The following is an 18,514-nucleotide window of genomic DNA, read 5'->3' as shown; positions in this document are numbered from 1 at the left end:
TGTGGTCCCTAACGATCCAGTGCTTCTCATGTAAGTGTTAAGTTACAGCTGAGTATAATTGTGGTCCCTAACGATCCAGTGCTTCTCATGTAAGTGTTAAGTTACAGCTGAGTATAATTGTGGTCCCTAACGATCCAGTGCTTCTCATGTAAGTGTTAAGTTACAGCTGAGTACAATTGTGGTCCCTAACGATCCAGTGCTTCTCATGTAAGTGTTAAGTTACAGCTGAGTATAATTGTGGTCCCTAACGATCCAGTGCTTCTCATGTTAGTGTTAAGTTACAGCTGAGTATAATTGTGGTCCCTAACGATCCAGTGCTTCTCATGTAAGTGTTAAGTTACAGCTGAGTATAATTGTGGTCCCTAACGATCCAGTGCTTCTCATGTAAGTGTTAAGTTACAGCTGAGTATAATTGTTGTCCCTAACGATCCAGTGCTTCTCATGTAAGTGTAAAATTACAAATGAATGTCATCCTCTCATGGGTTTTCCTTATATTAAGAATGCATTATGATTTCCATTGAAAAAGCATGCATAGCACGAAAACATATGATCCTACTATATGTCTTTTATTTCTCATGTAAATGTTGAATATTACAGTGAGAAGTGGGGTCACTAATGGCCTTGTATTTCTCCTGTAAGTTTAAAAACTGCACCTGAGATTTGGTCTCTTATTGCCTTGCATTTCTCATGTTAGAGTAAAATTACCTATGAGAATTGTAATCATTGCTTCTTATGCAAGTGTTAAATGATAGTTGAGGATTGTGTTCCCTAATGAATTCCTTCTTGTTTTGTAAGTTTTAAATACCAATTTTAAAAAAAAGATGATGTGGTCTATAATGTCTTTGTATTTCTCATAAATGTTAAGACTGGAAAAGGTTGTCCCTAATGCATGAAAATATAGAAATTTTCCCTAATGGTTCTTGATTTCTCATGCTGGTGCGGTTTAAAACTACATCTTCCATGAGTACATATTTCTCATGTGAGTGTTATAGAGAACAACCATTTGGTATATGTTGGTTGGTTGGTTGGGGGTAGGGGGTGTTTCTTAAAGAATATTTATGTTCACCTGCTGCCAAGAGTTTGGTCTTTGCTCTCAGTTCTCAGGTGAGATGGTTTGGTCACAATGACTTGTTTATTTACCTAATGTATAGACTGAAAAATGTGGATTTAATCAGTCGGTATATAATATTCTGATATGATGGTTTTACAATTGAAACATTCCTTATATTGTGAACTGTTTACATTGAAGGAGATGGACAAAAGCTGCAGAACAGTGGCAACAATTCCATAGTGATTTGAAATCCTTGTCATCATGGTTAGATGAAGCTGAGTACAAACTTAAAACCATCACCGACAGTCCTGACTCGGATGCAGTTTATAAGGTAGAATATTGTCAGGTTAGAATTTAGAACAATGATTGATAGCTGTTACATGGCAAGCGGCAAATTAATTGCATTTTAAGGACAAAAACATGTTAATGCAATAGGAATATAACCCTGTTTTTTACTTGTCAAACAGGCTGCACCAGATTTTTAACAAGCTTGTACATAAGGTAACAAGCCACATGAGGAGATGGCACTATACCTGGACACATTATTCTTACTCCATGCTGACCAGCCTTTACTCATTCTCCTTATCCAGAATCCAGAATTGAAAATCAAAATCACTTTGACTAAAAAAATTGAGAAAATGAGACTACAATGTTAACAAATGATTTGAGAGAACTAGACAATTATTTCATTGTATTGTTGGTTTGCTGTCTAGTTTATTTTGTACTCATTTATAAATCTATGCATGTAAAAGCCTAAATAGCAACAACAATAAATCATGGCACCGTAATATCATGCCACCAGGTATGCAATATTATTAAATTATATGTAATATTCAGACCTTCAGGGGTACATGATAAGTTTGATTTATATGCATTCTCCCATATTCATATCTTTATCCTCAAGATCAACATGTTTTCCACAGAAATTATTAATAATTGATATAAATATGATATGATGTGCTATGGTAGTAGATTCTATATTGAATTATTTCACAAAGAAAATAGGATTATTATTGAATTATACACACCATGTTATATGAATTGCTTTATCTTATAAATTGGTTTCATGCAATGCATTTGCCATTTAATTCATTTTACTGATTACTAAGGTTTTGGAAATGTGCATGAAAAGGGGGTGGCAGTAATTTCATAATGTCTAAAATTCTTAATGTCTTGTGGTTAGGAACCACTTTAATCCTAAGTTAATTGTTCTTAGCAATCCATTTGACATTATGATCATACCTACATTAAATGGGTAGAGTTTTTTAAAGGAAACAAACAAAAAAATATAAATAAGTACTTTATGGTCTATCATATGTACAGCTTGTAACAATATCCCTTCAATAATTTTTAAGCGTCTTTCGCCTGTAGTACTATTAATTGTGGATCATATATGTTAAAGATTGAATTAGGCTTATAGCACCTTTTTTGACAGTCTTGTTTATAAAGTTATTTTCTAGTTAATCCAGTTAATCTCACCTTGACCCAACATTAACCTTTTTAGATTATAAAAAATCTAATAATTTGACTAACAATGATTCTTATTTCAAAATTATTCAGTCACGAAATTTAATAAATCATTAATTAACTAAAATGATGTAAAATTTAATCATTGCTCTGGACGGATGTTTTTATACACTACCTTAGTACAGCCAGTCCATTCACTCCTTCATTGACCCTCATCACCAGAAGATTTTGTTTTAATTAGACACAAAATTAAATAGATTAGGTACTGATCTGTATTTAGGTGTTAGAAACTGGTATAAAGAAAAACCAAGGAAAGGTTAACAGTCTAAATGCTTCAGGGAAGGAAATAGTACGCCATTCTGCAGCCATAGATGCTTCGGTTCTTCAGGAGAAAATAGAGGTGTTAAATGAGAGATGGAAGGTGGTTTGTTCTACAGTCGTGGACAGACATGACAGGTTTGTTGCATACAATTTTTTAAATCTACTGTTGTGGATTCATTATTATTCAATATCGCTTTTTTTCTTTTTTTCTTAGATTTCGTGGGTACATGGAAACCATGAATTTAAATGTATAACTAATTGCAAATTTGCTGTTTGATTAAATGCAGACTTTTGGAAAGCCACAAAATCAATTACCCGAGAAAATAAATGAATCCACAGTATTATATGTATATAATGTTAGTTTGAAGTTTACATCTAAATTAAATAACTTGTATATCCATTTATGGTCATATTTGAATTTGTATCCGTAAGACTGAGACAGTTATACCTTGATGAGCAAAATTAAATTAACCAGCTGCCTCATAGTATATAGAACACTTTGAGTAATTAGGTAAAGCTAAATCTGAAGCCAATAACTGTACACTAGAGAATAACTTGCAGGATATAAATTGTCTACGCAGTATTACCAAAGATCATCAAAGTTTTCTTGTTTGTATATTGTATGCCATAGCAAGACAATTTTATCTTAACCACTTCAGAATAGGGGGAAAAGTTGGAAAGGGTAGGTTCCAGAGAGAAGAAAATGATCAAACACAAGAAGCTACTGTTATATCACAGGAAAAGTTCTTTTATTATTGCTCTTTAGGTTGACAGTTATCTAAAGGTCGTGGTAAAAGTAGGTAAAACATTTCATTCTTATATTTGTTGACACAAAAAGTAGGGCTTACATAAGGATTGCCTTGTCCACAGGTTCAACTGAAACTGAAGTCCTACTTGTTTCCATGTCAAACTTCATATACTGGTTGCCCATTAATCATATGTCAGAACTTTGTTCATTGTAGAAGGCTGTATGGTGACCTATCGTTGTTAACTTCTGTGTTATTTGGTCTCGTTTGAAGAGTCGTTTCATAGCATTCACACCACATCTACTAACTTATATTTGACCTTAGGTCATTGTTCAAGGTCAAGGTCATAACTGGTAAAATTTTTGAATGTCTGAGATGTTATTAGAGGCATAGGACCTGTTTTAGAATTAGTCAAATTGGAATTCATAATTACCAATTGCACCCAGAATTATTAATCAATTAACAATTTGGATTTCCATTAATGATGGTTGAAACTTCAGACTCTTGGATTGTAAGAAAAGATGAGGGAGATTGCTGAAAATATTTTTCTTGCATTCCATCTTGTGCTGTACTGGTAAATAAAACTGTATGTTACTGTTGTTTGGTCAGGCGTCAGATGTCTCTGTTGTAATGTTTTGAGGAAATTGTTTATTGATTCTCTCTGATGGTGATACATTTGTTACAGAATGTATATTGTATAATTAAGCCCTCTACTGCATAATTCTGTAAATTAATCAACGTCTTTTTATTCTTCTTCAAGGAATGTCTTCAAATCTTCATTGTCCAAACACAGGTAAATTGCTTTAACTTTTTGATTGGGATAACATTTAACGCCATTGAATAACGTTAAAATTTGAAATCTATTTGGTCAATTTTACGATCAACTATTTAGAATAGCTGCTGAGAAACTTTACTTTGAACAAGAATACTGTGTAATATAACTTAAATAGGATGGAAAGGAAGTATAGGTTACAATGTACCAAATAAAATAACATGGGCGCAGCCATTTTATGAAGGGAACATGACATAGAGATAAAAATAGATGGCTCTCTGTGATTGGTTGTTATATCTTTTATATATTTTTCTTCTGGAAAGCATTATGAATGAAGTTTCATGCAAGCACAAATTTGTCCTTAAATGTATAGTATGAAGGGCCGGAAATATTTTTTTTATGTTGCTCAAAATTAGGGAAATTTTTCTGTGAAATCGTCAGGTATCGTGAAAAACCCCAAAATTCACCAAGAAAAGCCATGGGACCATATATATTTGAGTGCGGTAAAATCGCAAATAGATATCGAGCTTCAATTAGACAACAGCAGCTTTTCCATAATTAGTTTATTAAAAGCGCCTTTTAAGGAGATAATTGCTAAAAATAGCATTGCCGGCAATGGGGCCACCATTTAGTTCTTTATATCCTATAATGGTCTCAAAATATGTCAAAAAATGTATTTAAAGAAAGATTTAGACATCAAAAACACTTTACTAGTGTTGTGATATGTGTGAATAATTCCGTTTCCATGCTATAGTCTGTTTCTTATTTGCATTCAAAATACGAGTAAGTACAGGATTACATCGCCTTGATGTGTCTTTTCTGTTTTTATCCAAAAGTTGTCTTACAGGCTTGATAGCCATACATAGGCCTAACTTTTGGTGATACTTGTTAGATCTTGTCACATCACATGACAAAGAAATCTTCGGATTTAACCCTCCCCCTTTTTTGGTAAAAACGGATCAAAGGGTATATGCATACGCTTAACGATTTCGAATCATTCAAAACATTTACCAGACTACTTGTATAGCTAATATAGACCACCAGAAGCTGTTTTTTACGAAAAGAAGATAAAGTGTACACATGTATCCGATTTATAAAGCTATAGTCCGTTTCAAAATAGTGAATTTATTTCATATTGAACTGGTCCGAATTTTTAATTTGGTTTTCGGCACAGCGTCACTCAAATTAAAATTTCTGTTGATCAATATCAGAAGCACATGATTACTTCGAAAAGGCAATACTAACAAAGAGACAAAATATTACACCTGCAACAAACAGTACCGTAATGTCTATAAAAATCAGTGTAACTTTTTACCAATTTTTAAACAGGGGTAGGCTCCAGAAATTAATTCCTGTGTATTATACAGTTTTCAATGAGATATTTTGCATAGTAGAATAAAGTCAAGCAATGTTCAAGTAACTAATGCGGCAAAAAAAATCAAATTTCAAAAATTGTTTATTACCGTATAGGTTACAATGTACCAAATAAAATAACATGGGCGCAGCCATTTTATGAAGGGAACATGACATAGAGATAAAAATAGATGGCTCTCTGTGATTGGTTGTTATATCTTTTATATATTTTTCTTCTGGAAAGCATTATGAATGAAGTTTCATGCAAGCACAAATTTGTCCTTAAATGTATAGTATGAAGGGCCGGAAATATTTTTTTTATGTTGCTCAAAATTAGGGAAATTTTTCTGTGAAATCGTCAGGTATCGTGAAAAACCCCAAAATTCACCAAGAAAAGCCATGGGACCATATATATTTGAGTGCGGTAAAATCGCAAATAGATATCGAGCTTCAATTAGACAACAGCAGTTTTTCCATAATTAGTTTATTAAAAGCGCCTTTTAAGGAGATAATTGCTAAAAATAGCATTGCCGGCAATGGGGCCACCATTTAGTTCTTTATATCCTATAGTGACAGTCATTTAAATGTTACAGACAGTTTCATAATGTTTCTAATTATAGATATCTTGTTTACATAATATTTCTATTTATAGATATCTTGTTTAGCCAAAAGAAAAAAAATACAACTCAGATATGTTTGAAACAAATGTTACTCAGTGTTCGTGTAGCTACAATGCAGATTGAATTATCTATCAATTTTTGCAATTGTAACTTGACCATTTCACTGTTAACATTGTCACTTCATCTATTGGTCATTAAACATTGAATTGAGTATTTTGAATGTAATCTTGCTATTATATTGTATGGACCTCTGAGTTTATTAAGGACAAAGATAATTTGTTTTGTTTTCCAAGTTTGACAGTGACATAAGCACTGTGAGAACCAGTGAGTTACTAAGGATATGTCAGATTGTTTTCTGTTGCTGGCTTTACAATAAAATTATATATATGAGTACCAGTGAATTTTCTAATCCTTTGGCACTATGGCTGTCTCCACCTAAAAAGAGGCTGTCAAGAAATAGCTGTCGTGATGAAAGCGGTGTTAAAAAAAACATTAATCAATAATGCACTCTATTTTAGGTTGGACAGTGATATAGCTATGTACAGACCAGCGAGTTTACTGACAATATCCATGATATCTATGATTTCTATTTTAGGTTGGACAGTGACATTAGTAGTGTACGGACCAGTGAGTTTACTGACAATATCCATGATATCTATGATTTCTATTTTAGGTTGGACAGTGACATTAATAGTGTACGGACCAGCGAGTTTAATGACAATATCCATGATATCTATGATTTCTATTTTAGGTTGGACAGTGACATTAGTAGTGTACGGACCAGCGAGTTTAATGACAATATCCATGATATCTATGATTTCTATTTTAGGTTGGACAGTGACATTAATAGTTTACGGACCAGTGAGTTTAATGACAATATCCATGATATCTATGATTTCTATTTTCGGTTGGACAGTGACATTAGTAGTGTACGGACCAGCGAGTTTGATGACAATATCCATGATATCTATGATTTCTATTTTAGGTTAGACAGTGACATTAGTAGTGTACGGACCAGCGAGTTTAATGACAATATCCATGATATCTATGATTTCTATTTTAGGTTGGACAGTGACATTAGTAGTGTACGGACCAGTGAGTTTAATGACAATATCCATGATATCTATGATTTCTATTTTAGTTTAGACAGTGACATTAGTAGTGTACGGACCAGTGAGTTTAATGACAATATCCATGATATCTATGATTTCTATTTTAGGTTAGACAGTGACATTAGTAGTGTACGGACCAGCGAGTTTAATGACAATATCCATGATATCTATGATTTCTATTTTAGGTTAGACAGTGACATTAATAGTGTAGGGACCAGTGAGTTTAATGACAATATCCATGATATCTATGATTTCTATTTTAGGTTGGACAGTGACATTAGCAGTGTACGGACCAGTGAGTTTACAGAGGATATGGATGAGTTGTTTTTCTGGATAGATGAGACTGAGAACATTCTCTCAACTTTCGTTACTTTAGAGGAGGATGCTCTTGAAGAATTACTAGAAAAACTGAAGGTCAGTATTTAGGACATATGATCAATGGAAGAATTGCAAAAAAAATATGGGAGAGATTGTATCTATTGTTTGACTGCCATATTGTGGACTGGCATTGTATAGTTTAGGGTAAAAGAAAATGCTTAAAGTATTATCTCGGAACTTTTGCTTGAGATGTTGGATATAGAAAAGTAAGATTTCTTATGTACAAAGTATAACATCTTTATCTTGCTAAGAGACATATCAAGCTTTATTGGCTGAACTGAAAATGTTAGGTTGATTTATCAAGAAATTTTCAACTTTATTGATCTTTCAAGAAACATGCACTCATTTTTCAAAAGGTCTAAGATTGGTGTATTTGATGTATAAAATGAGAATGCTCTTTTGATCAGGCATATATGAATGTCATTCATTAATCTAAAAGAGAAAGTCTTGGTTGGAAAAAAATGTTCATAAGAAATGTTCGTTTGAAGGGTCTGCTAATATGTAATGAGTGCAGTTTTTGATGCATGTTCTAGCTGTCATCTTTAACTCTCAATTATTTCACCATCCCTGTCTAGCTTGTCATCAGAGCTGTCCAAATTGACTTTATAATCTTGATATACTCTGTATTTCATTGAAACTTCAAGGTGTAAATGTTTTTTGGAAGGATGTTAAAAGGCATCAAACCTGCAACAGATTAGCAATTAGGAGTATTTTTTAACGAAGAAGTGCAATTATTACAACAGTTATGTAATCTTAATTATAAACACCCCATTAATAATCAACATTAAGAATGCATAGCAGATGATAGATTTAGTGGATAGACTTACAAGAAAATCCAGGTGTTCCCTTACCTGGAAAACGATTTCTGTTGTTTCAGACAGTATTTTGACATCTTGCTGCAGAAGTGGATTTAGGGGGGAGGGGGCATTTTCTGTGAAAAATTTGGTTGATTATATAGGAAATCACTGAAACATGACCGGAGCAGGTCCCCTCTTAGGCAGTCCGTGGACCCCCACTTAACAAAAATTTCTGGCTATGCCACTGTTGCTGTCTTTTTTTGTTCTAAGTTGTTGGGTTGTTGACTCATTGGAATATGGTCTCCATTGCCTTCATTTATATTTAACTTGATGTTATCATGTAGATTAATAATGATTTCAAATTTGCTGGAAAATTTAAACCGATTAGATTTATTACCATCTTATGATGAGGTAGACATGTTTTGAAAAAAAATTAGTAAGAGATTATTCCAAGTACAATTTTCAAAACCAGAATTCCATCTTAAAATAGCTTTGATTATGAGTAATTGAATCTTTTAGTTTTCAACCAAACTGATATTGATAAGTAAATGGAAATTGCATGTGTTTGATTAAAGGATAATGTTTGATTTTATTGAATGACCTTGAAACTATCAGATACTGATATTCTTACATGTACCATCCCTTTCTCTGGCTATACATACAAATAATTGAAAGGAGCAACGTTGAGTTGTATTTATATTACCATATTTACATTTATTTTTACCCAACTTTCAACAGGACCGTGATGATGATGTTGAGGCCAGACAGCAGACATTAAACGCTGTTTTACGGAACGGGCAGACCATGCTAAAGCAAGATGTCTCTCCAGATGATAAGGATAACATCAAAAAAGATCTGGAGAATTTACAGTCTAGGTTTTATAAGGTATGTGACTTGTATTTCTGTTCTACTCTGGATCCATTTATTTTTCTTGGGTACCAATTTACTTGAAAACTTTCATGTTCATGGATATTTAATTTCGTGTTTTTTGGCGAAGTCTGCATACAAGTCTTAAGAAAATTTGTCATTCGTTTTAATTTTATGGTTCAACTGTATCCACAAAATGCATGAAAATTGGTATTGAATGAATAATAATGAATCCACAATATTTTATTTCTATGCGCTCTTGGTTGTCTTCATCCAGCCTCATTTAGTTAAAAATGATTCATTCAGAATATAAATGATTTGTTTGCAAATTTATGATTAAAAGAATATGTTTTTTTTTAATTTTTAGGTAGCAAAGGATATTCGAACAAACATAGGCATGACAGAAAGTCGATTACATAAGTTCCGAACATTCCAACTAGAGATAGACGAACTGCAGTCTTGGTTATCCTCTACAAAACTGGTGTTAGAGACACAGAATACTCCTGGTTCAGCTACGTCAGTAGACGGCAACGATTCATTTGTTGTTGATCCTCAGGTATATATTGAAAACTTGATTTATACACACACAAAAAAGCAGACTGAAAAAAACTTGTTGTTCGGTGGGAGCCAAGGCTCTTTGTTGAAGACTGTGCTTTGACCTATGATGATTTACTTTTTCAACTTGTGACTTGGATTAAGTGTTGTCTCATTTGCACTCTTACCACATCTTCTTATATCTATTATCGATGTCTGCTGCTGAAATTTAGAATAACATAAACAAAAATCTGCGGGTGTATATTTTGATTAATAGGGTCTGCATCTATAGTAAATTTTGAACATCTGATTATGAAGATGGAGATCTCTGATTTGATTTTTAAAAAAAACACCCATTGAAAAAATTAAGAGTATTTGACAGAAAAAAGGTATGCTTGATTTTTTTTTTTAATGAAAAGAATATTTATTTATTGAGCTTTTTCTTTGATTGTGTGAGGGGATTGCTTCCCTAGAGTAGTAGATAGTTAGCCAGCTGTTAGTGGATGAGCTAGGGGAGTAATTCTTTCACTCAGTCAAATAAGGCGCTGATTTCCCAGATTTGAGTCCTACAGGAGACAAAATGATATTCCACTGGGAGTCTTGCTCTCCAGTTACAAGTAAATTATTCATTTGTCTTGGATTTCTGTTTCAAAGTTATTTTTTTCATTCACTTTCAGACAACTAAACAGGCTATTGAAGCAAGGAGATCAAATGTTGAATCTGTCAACAGTGAATATGGAATGATAATGGAAGAATGTGCAGAACAGGAAGTAATCATCCCAGATTCAGTTCAGCAGCAAATAAACAATCTAAATTCTGATTGGGAAATAATCCAAAAATTAGCAGCAGAAATGAAACCAGTTTCAGAAGAGAAGATGGAGGTTATAACACAAGGTACAAATATTTTGATAAAATTGAGAATGGAAATGGGGAATATGTCAAAGAGACAACAACCCAACCAAAGAGCAGAAGACAGCCGAAGGCCACCAATGGGTCTTCAAAACAACGAGAATATGCCGCAACCAGAGGCATTCTTCAGCTGGCCCCTAAACAAAAAGTCAACATTTAACTGTGTGTTTGTCTCAACTATTTGGGCTTTTTTCTTTGGTTGGATTTTTATCTGAAAAATAATTATTCTCTTTTTACATTTTAAATGATTTACTTTTGACACAGCATACATGTTTAATTATTAAAAAAAGCATTATTTTTTTAGTAAAACTTGAATGTCAAGAACACATTTTAGACTCTTTGCTCTCACAATAAAGCAATATACTTTGCCTTTAGATGTGATGATAAAAGAGATTTGTTTTATTTTGTATCATAGTGAAAGCTGAAGCTTTACAAATGGGAATTCAAAAGGTGATAGTTGAATCACATCAATCAGGTGGCTCCAAATCTTCTCAGTGGCCTGATTTCGAAAAGTCCACAGCAGAGCTTCGTGATTGGTTAACTTTGTTGGAAAGAATGCTTAAGTCTCAGAGGGTCACAGTGGGAGATATCAAGGATATTGAACAAATGATACAAAAAGAAAAGGTATTTATAGTTATTCATCAATGAGATATTTGAATGTGTCCGTTTTAATTTTTTTTTAATTTTAATACTTTTTGTAATTTATGTGTTTTTGATAATGAAATCATTTCATTTACATTAATCTTTATGTATGCTCAATTGCACTTTTTTCATTTTATTAATTAACACTTCTTCATTAAATACAAAATGCATGAAATTATATTTAATTTATGGTAATGCTAAATGTTTTAAAAGTGTGTTTTAATCAGAATGATTTAAAAAATATAACAAAGTATTGCTTTGCTGTTACATGCGTGTGCATTTTCTTTGCTAGCAGGAGGAGACAACTCCATTTACTGTCACTGAGCATGAGATTACTTCCCTTGATTTCGATGATGCTCAAGCTCTCATCTGTGATATTAACAATCAGCTTATTCAACTCCAGGTGTGTTTCTTACATTGTCAGACTTGCTGAAAAAAATCTTTGTAGAATTTGAGTTATCTCCCTTAGCATGAAAAACCAACAAAGTTCTGGTGTTAGGATAAATCAACTCAAATTAATGAATTCTTGTTACTTTTTTGCATGATAACAGAACTGCTGTCAAATTTGGTGTTGGGTTCAATTTGTTTTTACATTTTACATCTTAAAATTCCTTGAATGCTTTTATTCCATAGTTATTTATTAGATTTACATGCTTAGACAATTTGAAAAGTCTGTCTTAATTTATAATTTTTAATTTGTGAAAAGCTCCTGTATTTATTTATTTTTGTAGTAGGTCAGTTCAATTTTGATCTAGTGAAAAGTTGTTACAACAAATTAATTTTGAAATGAAGATAGCCAGCTTGATGGGAATTCTTATATAGTTAAGATAAACTGACAAGCTGAAAGAAATTATGAAATTAGTTTAGGAGTTATTATTGTTATATAGGAAATTCATAAATTTTCTTTCATTTGAATTATATTTTCAACAAAATATTGCCAATAATGTACCAATCTTAACTGACCTGAATATAGTTTGTTAAACAAGCAAGTCTGACAATGGTGTATTGTTGTAGCTTATACTAACATTCCTCCTTGCTTCTTGTATTACTGTTGTTTTTTTCTCTCATCATTTTCTTTCCCAGCATCCTTTTACATATTCCATACTTTTTACACTTACAGTTGTATTACCAACTTATTGTTTCTTGTAAGTTAACGCTATGTAAATGTTATCCTCTGTGAAAAGTTCTTAACACATACATGTAGTAGATGCAATGTAAATACACAATAGAACAATGAATGAAAAGTTACATTTGCATAGTGTGAAGTTGAATTCTGGTATTTGGGAAATACTTTGGATAAACCAGGATAAAGGAGGGGGTTCCAACTATATGTCCCGATTCAAATGCATTGATTGTTCAAGAAAGGGGGTTCCAACTTCCAACCAACCCCCAGAACCCTCCCACTGGATCCACCACTGGCATTTGTAAACTTATCATAATTTGTCATTTATTCAAAGTTCCTCAATGGGCTAGTTATACGGCTCTATTCGTCTAAAATTTCAAGGGTGGCTTGATATTTGTCTTTCCACATTATAGGAGGTGCTATACTAATTCTTGGACTTATTGCTTTTCTTTTTAAATTCATTCATATTGAGAATGTCTTAATTTTAAATAAAGTAACATCCATTTCATGTCAAACTACTACCTAAACTTGAAATAGTGATGTTATACATGTACCTGTATTAAATGACTGTATGTCATAAAAGTCTGAGTGTATGAATAATCCTACAGTTACCAATGTTATACAATTCTACTAAATTTAAACATGTTTACTCATCAATAATTAACATTCATGTTCTCATGCACAAGATATGCTTGAAATATTTGTATATCATTCTGTTAATCTGTCATTAAAGTTTTGTGGAAAACAGGTAAAACTTTGACATTACTAATGCATGCAAAGCTGCTATCCACCTTAAATCAGTGATTATACCTTGAGATAATCCATTATCAAAACTAATCGAACCCATGTCCATGACATAGTCAGATTTTATAGAATTATAGATCACTATGGTTTTGAAAGCAAGAGAGAGTCTTGAGTTGAAAGACCATCAGATAATTCCTCTATCACTTTGCCTAAGCTAAGTCAATGACGTAAGTATATGACGTCATTGTGTTCTAACAGTACTTGATTTAGAAAACCCATTTACAGTTGAGTAGCTTGATATTGAAAATTATTGCACAAAAAAATCAAAGTTTAGTTTATGAAAATATTAATAAAGTGTTATTAAATTCCATCTGTCAAGAAACTTTTGAAAATATTTTGGTGTTATACCAGCTGTATAATGTATTGTTGTATAATTTATTGTGTCTTCTTCAGTTGACATCCTGGTATCTTGTTCTTTCTGGGTTACAGAGTCAGTTGACATCCTGGTATCTTGTTCTTTCTGGGTTACAGAGTCAGTTGACATCCTGGTATCTTGTTCTTTCTGGGTTACAGAGTCAGTTGACATCCTGGTATCTTGTTCTTTCTGGGTTACAGAGTCAGTTGACATCCTGGTATCTTGTTCTTTCTGGGTTACAGAGTCAGTTGACATCCTGGTATCTTGTTCTTTCTGGGTTACAGAGTCAGTTGACATCCTGGTATCTTGTTCTTTCTGGGTTACAGAGTCAGTTGACATCCTGGTATCTTGTTCTTTCTGGGTTACAGAGTCAGTTGAAACACAATGGCATTATAACATTTGATGGACATAGTTTATAAAGACAGATTAATTGATTGTGGGGTAGAATCAATGTTGGGATTATAGTTAGATATACTTTCAACAAAAATATTCAAATTTATGATTGGACATTCATAAGTTGGTATTGGTTCTTTCTGGATACTCAGAATTCATCCTTTTATAAATGGCCTGCATTTCAAACAGATCTTACGACTAACATTGAAGTCTATAGCAATTTTAAGTACACCAAGAACAATTTATTTGTAAGATTTTATTTGAAGCACTGGCTTGGCCCAAATGTTATCCAATATCCCTGAAAGTGGCATTTAACACCAAACAAATATAGTTTACAAATAAGAAGATGTGGTATAATTGCCAATGAGACAACTCACCGGACGAGATTGAATTACATATAAGATGGAGTTGTGACATTGTACTTTATAAATAAGCAACTTTGCAATTTCTGTAACTGATTTCTTGTAGCATTGAGGTTAAATGGATCTGTGGAGAGTGGAGTTTTCCCATTCAATCAATTATTTATCCTCTGTCAAGAAACATTTGTTTTATTAATGATCAAACAGCTTTATATAATAGTGTTTGAGAAGTAAAACATTTATCACTTTTAGCTCTATGTTATAGATTGATAGCACTGGAATTATTACCATAAAATTTTGCTTGTAGAGCTTTCATTTTCATCATAACATCCTTGTGATATTTCTATCTGAGTCATTGTTCAATGTAATGGAACCCTGACTGTTAATATCAATGTAGCAATTAAAGACCTAACATTCTTAAACCCCCTCAATAATAACAATTCATTCATGCAGAAAATGTTCTTGAACAATCATAAATATCAAAAACAAAATTAATTTCTACAAGGACTTAATTAAACTTATTCTGAAATGAGATATCGAAGACTATTTTCATGATTTTGTCAGATATCACTCAAATTATTTATAAGAGAAATATCATTTCTATAAATTTCTTAAATTACCAACCTGTGAAATACTGTATCAATACATTTCATGTTATAAGCATGCCTCATCAATTCCTATCTTACAATATGCATTGAATTCTTTTCTATTGAAAAGTCATTGCATAAATCGTAGGTAAAAATTTGTCATATGAATACAGCTTTATTTAAACGAAACATCAAATTAAATGAAAGGAAAATGTTATAATAGTTTTATACATTTTCACAGTAACAGGTGCTTTATTGATTTGAGTGCATTTTTGACATGATTTTTTTTCCAGTCTGTTCTACAAGACATGGCTACGAAACGGACCCAGTTAGAGGATGTACTGAGTACAGCAGAAGACCTCCAGAAACACAGTACAAGTGAGAGTGATAAACAGATGCTTAAAGAAAAGGGTAATTATACCAATAGACCACTGATCAATTATGATTTTCGTTTACTATTTGCTGTTGTAGAAATATGTCGTAAAAAATTCTTGGGCCTTATAAAGCTTTAATATATTACCTTTTTGATTGTGGAACTGGTGTTTTTGTGTGCCCCATTTATGGGCATTATGTTTTTCAGTCTGTGCATCAGTTCATTCTTCTGTCTTCAATTTAAAGTTTTTGGTCAAGTTTTTTTTTAAGAAGTTTATCTTTAATCAACTTGAAACTTAGTACACATGTTCCCTATGATATGTTCCTGCAATCCTCAACAATATGATCTTTCTAATTCTAATGCCAAATATGAGTTCTGACCCCAATTTGCAGGCCATTGAACATAGAAAATATGCGAGTAGGGCATCTGTGTACTAGGACACATTCTTGTTCAAAATAAAGCACTACACTGCACTATTTAAAGTTTACAATGAACTTATGTTGTATATATAGTTTTCAAAAGGTAGGCAGGATATATAGTTTTCAAAAGGTAGGCAGGATCTTATGCACCTTTGAAAATGAAAAGAATAGTTTTCTCAATTGTCTTCAGATCTTATTTTAGATATAAATCAAGGGAAAAATACTTTTCAAGTTAGCGTTTTGATGCACTTTACCGTTGCAATATCTTCAGATGTAAAGCTTATAGTACATATATAGGGGTGACAGGTGGTTTTTTTATTGTGTGGGATGTTTAAATATGCACACATAACCAGTTTAATCTGAGAACATTTGATCTAAGACATGTATGTAGGGGTTATATTCCCTACATGTTAGAAAACATGTGCAATACTCTTCAGAAGGGTCTGACTCTGTTCTCTGCATAAGAGTCTATTGGTGGTCTGGTTCAAGCAGAAAGAAAAATACTCTACCCAATATGCCATCATTTTTTAGTGGCTTATAAGATGATATGCCAAGTCTTCTAGTCTTCAAAGTACTGTAAATTCAGAAATTAATGTAATGTTTTTGTTATTGTGAAATATGTAACAGGGTTATAATCGCAATAATTTAAACTCGCATTTTGAAATATTTTATATGAATTAAACAGGATTTTTCTCAATATTGCACAAATTATCACATTTTAGTCTAAAATGACAAAATAGTAATAATAAATGCAAGCAATAATTTCTGAATTTACAGTATTTAGATCTCATTATTTGATTTCTTATCCTTATTATGGATGAAATATTTGCCACTTGATTTAAACCACAAAAATCAATCATTCAAGATAACACCCATTAAATGTATTTAATAATTGATTGGCCTGATATTTTTACTGGCCTTTTAGATCTGTGTCATACTTAACACTATTATTTCCTATGAATCAAAAATGTGTCAAGACATTGATCAGAATTGACAGCCATTAGGTCAATGTGACTATATTGTAAATTATTGCATAATGTCAGAGCAACATAAAAATTTACTTAAAAGTGTTATGTAGCTAAATTTGCTTTTGGTATTATTTCTACTTAGAAAGAACAATTTTTCTCAATTATGAGCCTCATAAAAATATATTTAAATAGCAAGTCTGTCCAATAAGTAGGGTATTTTTAATGGATATTTTTTTTCAGTTGAGAAACTACGAGAGCACTGGGAACAGGCTTATGCTAAAGTAAACCAAAGAAAGAACCAATTAGATGATATGTTGTTGGAGTGCCGTCAGTTTGATGAAATGTATGCAGAGTTTGACCGTTGGATTTTACAGGTGGAAGACGAGCTAGACTCTGGTAAAATTGATCCGAAAGCTGAAGACATTGATAAACAGATAGCTAAACAGAAGGTGAGAAATGACCATCAAATCCTAGGTGCATATTTAACCATCAAAACAGATATAGCCTGATTTTCTGTGGAATAGTACTATACTATGTTGCCTGAAATCAATTGCGGCTATATCTGCTCAATGCCAAAAAGAAGTTTCCTGTTGGTTAAATCCATCTATCTTAGGCTTTTTACTTGCCCTCATGAATTTTCATTTCTAATTGTCTTGTTTCTTAGAACTTTTTGTGTGTAGCTATTGTCTTTCTTTACTTAGAATTAAGTCTATCAGATTCTCTGTGCTATTGTCAAAAGTACTTTGTAATAAATTGTAGTGTGATTCATTGATATATAAGGTGATGTCAATGATGCAGCAACAAAGAATGCAAAAACCAACAGCATCTCTTGATTATGATCTAGAGGCCAATGTATACTGTTCTAAACAAAAGACAAGTGTCTATAAAATATGTGGAGTTCCAAACTGTCTGATTATAAAATAAAAGTGCAAATATTGATAATAAAAGAGTTGTATTGAGAATTGTAATTTCCAGTGTGAGTCATGTATAAATCGTTATTCTGAGCTATTTTGAAGTAAAAATTTAAGTTAATTAGTCTAGGTTCAGTTTATAAAAATTTAAGTTAATTAGTCCAGGTTAAATTAATTTTAAAATAATTTTCCATTTACTATTTCCAGCGATTACAAACAGAAGTTGATGAGAGACAAAAGATGATAGACAGTTTGAAGAAGTTAGCAAGTAAACTTATAGATGAATACAGCCAAGAAGATACAAGTCATGTGAAGCTTCACCTAGAGAAAGCGATGAATAGATGGTCAACATTATTACACAGGTAGGTACCAGTTTGTATAGTTACAGGAAGCTATGATCAGATGGTCAACATAGTTATAATGGTTAACACCAGTCCCAAAGCTGTAATTGGGAAAAGTTATATGAACAGCTGAATTACATTGCTAGTATGTTATGTGTGGTTTATTTGAAGCTAAAGACTTCTATGAACAGATGGTCCATTCATGGGGTTAGTGCAGCTATTTAAAATAAGGAATAAATAGTCTATAGTTAATAAAATTTTATAGTGTCTTATTTTAACTATCATCACAGTTACATTTTACCACAAAAATTA

The 18,514-nt window shown here is 32.3% G+C and overlaps 1 protein-coding gene across 3 annotated transcripts in view; it reads left to right on the top strand.

Moving 5' to 3' along the window:
• LOC139492092 (dystrophin-like) overlaps positions 1 to 18,514 on the top strand; it is a 223,371-nt gene that overhangs the window by 140,590 nt on the left and 64,267 nt on the right. For all 3 annotated transcript variants that reach the window (XM_071280234.1, XM_071280235.1, XM_071280236.1), the window contains 11 exons: positions 1,250 to 1,382; positions 2,799 to 2,974; positions 7,706 to 7,856; positions 9,356 to 9,502; positions 9,852 to 10,040; positions 10,696 to 10,912; positions 11,343 to 11,551; positions 11,862 to 11,972; positions 15,484 to 15,601; positions 17,191 to 17,399; positions 18,069 to 18,223. In XM_071280234.1, coding sequence (XP_071136335.1) covers positions 1,250 to 1,382; positions 2,799 to 2,974; positions 7,706 to 7,856; positions 9,356 to 9,502; positions 9,852 to 10,040; positions 10,696 to 10,912; positions 11,343 to 11,551; positions 11,862 to 11,972; positions 15,484 to 15,601; positions 17,191 to 17,399; positions 18,069 to 18,223 — 1,815 coding nt within the window. The remainder of the gene's footprint in view (positions 1 to 1,249; positions 1,383 to 2,798; positions 2,975 to 7,705; positions 7,857 to 9,355; positions 9,503 to 9,851; positions 10,041 to 10,695; positions 10,913 to 11,342; positions 11,552 to 11,861; positions 11,973 to 15,483; positions 15,602 to 17,190; positions 17,400 to 18,068; positions 18,224 to 18,514) is intronic.

Source organism: Mytilus edulis, chromosome 10 (genome assembly GCF_963676685.1).
Source record: "Mytilus edulis chromosome 10, xbMytEdul2.2, whole genome shotgun sequence".
NCBI lineage: Eukaryota > Metazoa > Mollusca > Bivalvia > Mytilida > Mytilidae > Mytilus > Mytilus edulis.
This window is presented reverse-complemented; position numbering and strand designations above follow the sequence as displayed.